At 33.4% G+C, this 10,591-nt stretch overlaps 1 protein-coding gene across 1 annotated transcript; it reads left to right on the top strand.

Moving 5' to 3' along the window:
* Positions 1-204: 204 nt before the first annotated feature.
* LOC120274139 (reactive oxygen species modulator 1) lies at positions 205-5,061 on the top strand. Its single transcript, XM_039280898.1, has 3 exons — positions 205-314; positions 1,010-1,048; positions 4,591-5,061. Exons 1-3 carry the CDS (start codon positions 242-244, stop codon positions 4,695-4,697), a joined length of 219 nt encoding a protein of 72 aa, XP_039136832.1. The 5' UTR covers positions 205-241; the 3' UTR covers positions 4,698-5,061.
* The last annotated feature ends 5,530 nt before the right edge of the window (positions 5,062-10,591 follow it).

Raw genomic sequence — 10,591 nt, 5'->3', positions numbered from 1 at the left:
GGGGTACTGATTTGATACAAAATTAAATTGGGGATACTGAAGTGATACTTACCTAAAGTTGGGTAACTCCTAAAAAAATTCACTGCAAAAAAAACACACATATATAGAGGGTATATTAGTAATTTCATTCTTTCAGAGAGGCGAGGGTATGCACGCGATTCTCTTTATACACCAATCGAGTTAAGTAAAATAAATAAATAAAAAGGGGAAAAAAATAGGCTGACAATACAGAGAAGAAAATATGGCGAGGGATGGCTGTCTTACTCGTATCGTCGCCGGCGTTGCGATCGGCGGCGCCGTCGGGAGCGCTGCTGGTGAGCTCTCCTTTCGCCTCTTTATCTCTCTGCATCGTCTTCCAATCCCCGTTGTCTTTCCTCATTCCTAGACACTAACCCTAACCCTAATCCTAAACCTAACCTAAAGACTCACTGTTGTCTTTGTGATAGAGTTTTTCAACTTGATGTTCCTCTTTTTTATTTGCTTTTATGAATTTGTTCTGCTTTGGTTCATACTGTGGATTATGTATATCGTTGCAAAATCTTGGTGGGTGGATGATGGTGCTGCAATGTTGATGTAAACTGATAGTTGAGAAATTTTGCTTCTTTGATTGTGAACTTTTCTTGCTTCTTGTATTTCAGAGAAAAAGTTTTCTGATAATTTTGTTTTAAAGGTTTATGTTCTGTTGAAGATGGGTTCTTTGTGATCCTCGAAGCTAAACTATTGTGTATTAAGCATATGCACTTGCTTCTTTCCTTGAAGTTTCTACCTTTTACCATTTGTTACTTTCTGTTGTGCAATCCATGGGAATTGCTTTGGCGCTTTTTTTTTTAATTATTTTCATCTTACTTTGTCAATGTGGTTGTTTAGTTGTTTGTGTGCTCCTGATTCATAGTTGTAGTGTTTACTTTTGTACAATGGCATTTTGTGTTATGATCTTATTGTTTAAATCAAGTGAAAATTTTCCTCTTTTGCCAGTGATGTTTTCAAGAATTGTCTATGTTCTTTGCAGGTGCTGTTTATGGGACTTACGAAGCTATTAGATTTAAGGTAATTATGTTAAATTAGTACTATTGCTCACTCGGTAAATCTTGTTATTGCTATCCGTTTTGCCTATTGAAGTAAACCTGTTTTATTTATGGTTAGTTTCGCTTATTTTTAACTATTTTTCCAATGTAAGCTTTTCTTTGAGCCAGACAAGATTAGGAAGTATCACATAAGTTTCATTTTCTGTTTCTTTTTTTTAAAGCTATTTAAGCAATGTAACTATGTAAGTGAATTTCATAATGAATGACAGCTTTGTCTTGAAACTGCCATGGGATCCTTTAATTATCTTTGTCGAAGGTGCAGTCTATTTTTGTGGCTCTAGGATTTTGGCTACCAATCTTGAACATTTTCAGGACAATCTTACATTTTATGCAATAAAATTGATATATAGTAAACAAGATTAGTTTATACCCTCCTATTGATTTTGGTTTCTTCAGGATGAAAAGCTCTATATCAGGTTAAGGTGTGTTAGAACTATATGCTGCTTAGAGTTTGAGCTTCTCCTTTGTGGTTTGGTTGTCTAGCACAAAACTTGTTGTCCCTCCAAGCACTTGTGGTTGAGGTCTATGATTTCATCTACTACAAACATTTAGATAGTTGCATTCAGTCCTCCCAACTTGCTATCTGTCTACAGTAACTTTTACTTTATAGTTGGAGTGTAAATTTAAAATGATCCGTATGGGTAAAATTAGCACATACTTGGCTTGACTAAAATGCATGGGTTTATAAGTGTAATGATTTAGTTATCTTGTGTGATTTTATAGGGCCTACATGTGACTTCCCCTTATAGCAGGGAATGACCATTGGAACTGAATGCTGACTTTCTTACATACTGATTTTTTTCTTTTTTTTTTTTTGTGTAATGCTAATTGATTTATCCTTTCTTAATCGATACATGATTAGTGGATGAAACGGTTTTTCAATATTTCTCTGCTCAATGCAAGTGAATGTAAGTTAAAACTTTGGGGTATGTTTGAACATTTTGTTATTCTACACCTTTCCTAGGAGGCATGATATATCAGTGATGCTGCTGGGCTAACTATCGTTTTAACTGTTTGCTTGTATTGACATTGCCAGCTGATTCTGTTTGGTGAGAAAAAATAGTCTATTATTGATTTTGTATCGAAATTAGATTGTTTATGCATGATGGGAGAAAAAAATAGAATAGAAATAAAGTGATGTAATCATGTACTGAATTATTAAGAAAAGGTTATTGGAAAAATTTACACCCAAAGAAAGCTGTCATCAGCTTTGGGCCAACTGAGTTATTTATTTTATTTTGATTCTTTATTATTCTACACACTTTCAATGTGACTCCATATCATGGTGGCATCTTCTGGGCCAACCATGCTTTAGTGGCTGATGTTTTCATTGGCCAATTGATCCTGCTCATGGAGGCATAATAGTTTGTTATTGGTTTTGTGATGAAATTAGCTATTCCACAGGGAGTATTGGAACTAGGAGAAGAAAAGGATTCCATTGGTAATTAACAGAACACTGCACCCTTCAAGGGATGGAGAAATTAATTTTATGGAAGCTAAAATTGGATGTGTGCTGAAATGCAACATTTTCGTCTTTATGTCTACTGTAAAACATAGAAAATCAATTATTTAACTTGGCAATAAATGCTGTATGTTTGAAGTATTTTCACCTTCATTGGTAGCAGTTCTCTTGCCTTTTGTAGAAATTGCATCTTTATAAGGTTCTGTGGTTTTTAGGGGTAAAAAAGAAAAACAAAAAAAGGGGCACATAGAAGCCAATTATTGAGCTTTAACATAAATGGGAAATGTACCAGACGTAGCTTTTCATTTTAGTCTATGTGAAAATCATCATGAATATCTTTCCAATTTAACTTCTATGGTTTTTAGACATGCCCTTTAGTTCAAAGAAAATTACAAGAGCTAGATTCCTCAAATTTGAATGAGGTCAATCTAGGACTTAAATTTTGAGAAGCCTTTATTTCTGTTCGTAGTGATGATAAACGTTAAACACTGACATTGCTATCCTTGTTGCTGTCTATGTAGTCGTTGGCTTTTGGTTCTGCATTAGCTGCCACACATGATTATTGCTATTGTTTTGTTTGATGTTTTTTGTATATACCAAAGCAGTTGTTTTCCAAAGATGCTTTACCTCGTATGAGCATATACTCTTACTAATGCACTTCCTTAGGAACATCTTATTTCTATTTATCAATTCAAGCTTGTAAACTCTTCCTATAGGAAAATGTGAAGTTATAACCAAGATCTTTACAGGATAATTTCCTTGACAGCTTAAATTTAAAGTGGGACCTTATTGTATTTTGGTTTTGAATCATTACAAGTTTAAACTGTTAAGCTACCTATAAACTTTCTTACTGTATTACTTCACATACAGGAGCTTGAATATGAACAACGCAAACAATGTTTGCCTCTGATATGAATATTTAGTGTTTTGAATTTATCTTGACAAATCCAAATCTTTTCTAATCTAGCAATTTGCTTAACATTTAAAATGTTAGAATCTGTGTTTTTCACAATATCGTCGTGATTTGGTATGAATAGGTTTAAGATTCTATATAAATATTGGTAAAACAAGAATCCATTTGATTATTTCAGAGATCCCTAAATGTGTCAACATTTCTTCAACTCTTGTTTATGTTGCCAGCAATACAGCATGCATCATCATTGCTAACCTTTTTGGATGCAAGGATGGGGACCAAATTTGAAGTCTTGCAAAATTATCAGTTAGTGTTTTGAATTTATCTTGACAGATTTAAAGCTCATCGAATCTAGCAATTTGTTTTACATCTAAAATGTTACAGTCCCTGTTTTACACAGTATCATCTTAATTTAGTATGAAAGGATTTAAGATTCTGTAGCCACATCATCCTTGGTAACCTTTTGGACGCAAACATGAGAACAGAATTTGAAGTCCTGCAAAATGATCAGTTGCAAGTCAGAACCATAACCAATTAATTAAACACAATCATCATTTGAGATGGTATGGATGTAAATAATCCGTAGCATTAGACAACCTAGGCTTTTAGGTTGAAGTGGGAGAAACAAGGGATGATAACTTAAGGTTGTAATAGGATATCAGATCGATAGATAAAGACTAACGATTCCCTTGGTATAAGCAAAGAAACATACACACAGCAAGCACTAAATATGGCTGCATCAAGTGAAGATTTTAAAAATATATTTACTTTATTATTATTATTATTTTGGAATGACAGACGCAATCAATGAAAGTGTATTTTGCTTTTTCTGGATGATTTCTATTAAGGTGTACCCAGCAGTAATTTGTTTTGATCAAATGTTTAGCTGATACACTGAAATTTCAAGATTATGGATGAAATCAATGAAAAATGTATTTTGCTATTTCTGGATGATTTCCATTTAGATGTACCTAGATGTAACTTGTTTTGACCTAATGTTTAGCTGATACTGAAATTTCACGATTATGGCATGTTGATGATATTTCTGTGACATTCATGTCTATTTTTTTAGTGTGTCACTTAAAGAGGCATCCTGGTAGACATTTAAATGTGACAATCTTCATACAGGTTCCCAGGATTGCTGAAGATCAGACACATAGGGCAGAAGACACTTGGGGGCGCGGCAGTTTTTGGACTATTTTTGGGAGCTGGTAGCTTGATTCATTGTGGAAGATAAATGCTCTACTTTGTTTTCTGCTCATTGATCCGGAGGTTCGGTGCAAAATGAGGAATCTTGTCTACCTTCATATCTTTGGTGCTTCTATGGATTTCGCTATGTTTGATAAATTACAGCAGCAATTGCCAAACTATTTTATCAGAAGGGTAGGAAGTTTAAGTTGTCAAACATTTTGCAATTGTTAGATCCATGAACAATTGACTTGCTCTGTCATGAGGTTAGGATATTATTTATTTGATGATGATTGATATGCATGGTGTCTTTTATTGACCTTGGGTTTAGGGTATGCTTGTTTCTGATCTTTTTTTTTAATTGTTATTCTCAACAGTTGGTTTAATTGTAATGCAAATTAAACTCATCTTAACTTTTGAAGGTTATGTTAATTGTGCATTGGTTTCTAGTACAGTATTTTTGAATACATGCTCAGTTTGAAAAGCCTTAAATTTTTTGTTTTGATGAACAATATTTGGATCTTGAAATTTGTTAAGTACTTTTAAAACTTTGGAGGGTGTAATTATTTTTTTATTTTTTATTTTTTTTTGGGATTTCCGAGAAAGCTAGATGGCAAGATGTCCTAGTTTGGAATATAATTTTTCATTAAATCCTCAAACAGACTTAGATGAATACTGTGCTTCACATTCCCATTTTTTAATGGGAATTTTGGAACTCTAATCACAAAATAATAATAATAATAATAATAATTATTATTATTATAATTATTATTATTATTATTATTTTTACATTTTAGTACAATTTTTTTTAATTGACTATCGTACCTCTTATAGATTTTATACTAAAAATAACAAAAAAATACCAATGACCTAGAATGACTAGGCAAATATAGTTTGGTCATTCTGTAAAGTAAAGATGCATGGAAATGTATTGTTGAGTTATTTATTTATTTATTGTTTTTAAAAATTATATATAAAGGTATCTAAGTAATTTGTAACTTAATTATATCATATTCTAACCATCCTCTTATTGCATGAAATAAATCAGATTTTCACATGTTATAAACCAGATTTTGATTTAATAGTTAAGATTATTGTGTGTTTAGTAAATTTAGGGCCTATTTGGGTAGCCCAAAATTATGATATAATATGTCATAATTTTTTTTTTTTGTAACTAAACAGGGGCTTAGTGTTTTTATATATAAGTAGTTGTGTATTTTATATGGTAACATGTAACAATTGGAGAGTGGTAAGACATTTCTTCCTTCCAACTGCTGTGTGTTGATTTGTCAAAGAGGTCTGTAAAAAAAATCATGTATATATGCATCCCATAAGTCATGTATATATATATCATCCGGTTTGTTTCACATGGATATTCGCATGCATATATATATATTCATATCGTCTGGTCTACATTCAACGGATATTCATTGATTTACGTAGATATATATTCATATCTGATTATAAATATCTGGTTTTGCACGTCTTATAAAATTGTTATTTAGTGAGAGAAAAGTGGAATTGGTTTATTTCTTTAACTAATTTAATTTCACATAAGCTTCAACAGTTCATTTACTTTTTCATGCCTTGTATGTAGAATTTGAGACGTCCAAATACCATATATATGTACATCCTCGATCAATTTTTTTTTTTTAATTTAAAATCTTACCAACAATGAAACTTTGGTCAAGTATAAGGACCTCGTGAAGGAGTAATTGCATCATGAGCTATTAGACCTATGGGTCTGAGGAGTAATTGCATCTGAGCTATTAGATCTATGGGATCTAAGCAAAGTGAGTATGTCACATCCCGTCCATGAGACTGGCATGAGACAATCTCTACGACAATCCCAAGAAAGGATGCACAACATCCAACTTTTGAATTACCGCAAGGCTTACAAATTCCTGGATTTACACCACACTATACATGAATCACAAGTGAAGATTATACAAAGAAGGGAATACAATAATAGCATAGGGAAACAAGAATTTTATAGAGATCAAGAAGATATATAAATCATAAAGTACAACCAAGGTTTAAAAAAGAACGACATGTGTGCAAGTAATATAGATTTATAGAGTTTAAGGGCACTAGTGGATCTATATTTTTTATACAATGCAACTATACTAAAAAAGAAACAAACATACATTAAGGTTCAAGGTAAAGAAAGTAAGAGACCAAATAGATGCCAAGCATTCTACCTCGCCAAAACATCACTAAACACTAAAGCCTGTAAAGAAGTGAGATGGGTGAGTAACTGAGTCACTCAGTGAGTAGATTAACACAACTCTAATAGGATATGAAACCACAACATTTTAATTCAAATAAACAAGCTCATATAACTATACATATAACTTCAAAACATTTCAGTGTATATAAACATATTAACATTAGTGTGTATATATATTGGTTTTTTAATAAGCATAAAAACCACAACATTTTAATTCAAATAAACAAGCTTTTATAAGTATACATATAACTTTAAAACATTTCAGAGTATATAAACATATTAATATATGTGTATATATATATACATAGGTTTCATAATAAGCATAAAAATTAAATTGATCAAATGAAGCTTCCAATATTCATCAATAACAATTTTGGCTTAAAACAACCTTTAAAAGAGGTCATGATGATTAATGGACTTCGTAACAAAATCATTAATAATACGTATTTTGCCATTCCGAAAATGAATAAAAACTTCAAAGTTCACAAGGTAGCTTTTGCCATAGTATAGTGATCCAAATGTAAATTATATCAAAATCCACCTCAAAACTCATCAATAAAATCATCTTTTAAAAAAGATATTTGAAGACATATAAAGGAGTTCACAATTCAAAGATCTAATTCAAAAAATCATGGTTTTACAATAATTGACATGTAAAGCCCTTCTTAAAACAATAGCTTGAAAACTTCTCCGACATTAGCCACCGTTGCGACTAAGTTGAGAGCCGTCAAGGTCTTCATACCCTTGATGTTGGCCCATCGAGACCCTGTCTGGTGACCTGGGTTCTCAGTGTATTGCCCCGTCGGGACTTCTATGTACTACCGAATCGAGTACCAACATGAACCAGGCCCATCACGCTGCCTCTCAAGTCCGGACCGTGAGCATCCACTACTGTAGTAGTGGGTAAAAGAACCTCATTACCATCAAAACCAAACCCCATCAAACTATCAAGACCATAGCCTGATACTTTCGTGCATATGTTCAAGACCGGCAGCTGTTCGAATAGTACAACTCAAGTTAAAAATTTAAAACATATCACAATGTTCACATTTAGGACAAACAATAGAATTTTATAAATGAAAACCATTTTCAAATTCATAAATTCCAAAAGCATGGTTATGCGAAACAAAGTGGCTTCACCAACCATTATGCTCTATGAATACAAGTAAAAACCGTCAAGAACATCAAGACCTTTAAGTATCCGAATAATACAAATTATGTTTAAACATATCATAATATCTATGTAGAAGATTAACATCTATAATTCATAAACAAGACCTTTTCCATAACAATAGCGTGTCAAAAGCAAGAATATGCGAAAAGAGGAGATTTCACAATCCATTTCATTCTTTGTAATCAAATAAAATCATAGTCAAACTAGTTCATGAGACTATAACGCTCATATAACATCAATAACATAGCAATCATTTTAAGTCAACAAAACATCGAATCAATACAATAAAGCCATGAAAACGGTTCCCTTTAACGATTAAAAATATTTGAAGATCCTACAAGAATCATGCTTTTCAACTTAATCACTCATAAACTTAAGAGACTAATTTCTTGAAACGAAGCTACTCCTCCACTAGCTCCCTTGCCTTTGGTCGAAGCCTCACGAAGCTTAAGGCCAAACCACACAAAGCAAAGAACTTAACAAAAGAAGGATTGATAGTAAGATGCAATGCATGGATGCACTCTAACCCTAATATGAAATGCGAGTTCATTTGAGGATTGGGGTAGGGCTCAATCTCAAGCCCAAATGATCCTTATGAATTCCCTTAGGAGTGATCTCCATTCAAGGCTAAGAAAATAATGGAAATAAAGTGAATTCATCAATGTCACAGTAATGCTCCATTGACCTCACGATTTCAATCATGAAGGCTACTCAAGATTTCAACAAGGTTTGGGGAGAAGACAAAAGGATATTACTTCATCAACATACTTAACATCATACAAGAAAACAATGCAAGAATGAAAGCTCAAAAGCCATTGTCCACACAAGCCCTAGATCGATCATCTACGAAGAAACATGAATGACCAAAGAGAAGGGAAACCATATCTTGATGACTTCAAGAAAAAGAAGTGACTTCAAGAAGAAGAAGGTGAAAAAGTGAAGGATTAACCTTCAACTTACAAGCAAAGAAGGTGGAGATGATTGGGGAAAACTCTCATCCAAGAAAAATGGAGGAATGGAAAAGAATGGTTAAAAGGGGAAGAAAATGGGATAAAATGACCAAAATACCCTCACCTCAATATCCTGGAAAAGACTTCACACGGGGGTGTGCAACATCCATACTGTTGTGTGACATTTTCACAAGCACATGTGTTACCTCGTGTGTCTTTCTGGCTATTGGTATAGTACTTTTTACTACAAAGCACTTGTGTTGCCCCATGTGTATCACATCCACACAGACGTGTGTCATTTTCACACAGCCATGTGTTGCTCCGTGTGTCTTTCTACCGATTGTCACAGTATTATACAACAATACTTTCACGACAATGTTGCCAAACGCCAAGAAGACACAAGGACACTCATATGGGCATGTGTCACAACCACACAGGGCGTGTGCCATTTGTGTCTTTCTGACAATTGGTACAATAGTTTTGCTACAGTACAACAAACACCAAAAAAACACAAGGGCACCCACACATATGCGTGAATGCCCTTGTGGCTCCTGGGAATGTCACATCGGGTGCGTGAGTGTCGGTGTGCCTCCTAGGTGCCAAAGAATGGTTCACACGGCCATCCACATGGCCTTGCACATCTCCATGCGGATTTCTAGCCATGTATTCTGCAGAAAATTGCATAAACAACTATTCTACAACTAAAAACTTTACATAGTACTCAAAATACACTACTAAACACACACCTAATATAGAAAAACAATAGTGAGTGGAAGTCCTTAGTATCACAAAATACCTTCACTGATAATGTCTTTTAAAATGGTTTATATACAATTAACTTTGCTTATAAAGCAAGCTTTCTTTTATATTGTTGTTGCTGATGAGCTATGATATTATATTATCGGCTTATTGTATTTATTTATAATGTGGTTTCCATTGGGCTTGCAAAATATGATTTGATAATGTGTTATGAAATGTGTAATGAATAATTTTAAGTGACATGCTAGAAAGTGATATTATAGGTATTTGTTTATTTCAGCCTTGTGTGTGTGTGTGGTGTTTTGGATATTAGCAATTATGAATCTGTGACTTGACTACCATAGTAGTGGTCTCCATTGTTCGGCCTAGCGAGAGGAGGCATGCTTGACTATTAATGTATAATACCCATTCAAGAGGGACCATACAAAACCTGAATTGGGAGTAGTTGGGAACCCCCTACTGATTCAAAAACACTATGTTTTATTACATAAGTGTACTCAAAGGCTACCATCAAGGTAGCCTTGATTTCATTTTTTTCAAAAAACATATACTAACGTTGATGGTTTCAAGGTAGCCTTGATTTCATTTTTTCTTTAAAAAAAAAACGCATACTAACGTTGATGGTTCTATTCTTAACCGCAACAGTGGTCGAGCTTGGGGATGACTTCTTGGCCAACCCTCTTTATGTCGAATTTCTGAATTGGCCATTGAATTTTCATTTGTGGAACTTTTATTTATATTTATATTTATTATGCTAAAACTATGATTGATCACTAATGTGTTTATTTTACTTTTTATTGCAGTGAAACCATTTTAGTAATTTGTATTTT

Source organism: Dioscorea cayenensis, chromosome 12, assembly GCF_009730915.1.
Source record: "Dioscorea cayenensis subsp. rotundata cultivar TDr96_F1 chromosome 12, TDr96_F1_v2_PseudoChromosome.rev07_lg8_w22 25.fasta, whole genome shotgun sequence".
NCBI classification, from domain to species: domain Eukaryota; kingdom Viridiplantae; phylum Streptophyta; class Magnoliopsida; order Dioscoreales; family Dioscoreaceae; genus Dioscorea; species Dioscorea cayenensis.
This window is presented reverse-complemented; position numbering and strand designations above follow the sequence as displayed.

Coding starts and splice junctions, on each gene's coding strand:
- LOC120274139 (XM_039280898.1), top strand. CDS start 242: ATGGCGAGGGATGGCTGTCTTACTCGTATCGTCGCCGGCGTTGCGATC. Junction 315..1,009: donor CGCCGTCGGGAGCGCTGCTG/GTGAGCTCTCCT, acceptor TGTTCTTTGCAG/GTGCTGTTTATGGGACTTAC. Junction 1,049..4,590: donor CGAAGCTATTAGATTTAAGG/TAATTATGTTAA, acceptor CTTCATACAGGT/TCCCAGGATTGCTGAAGATC.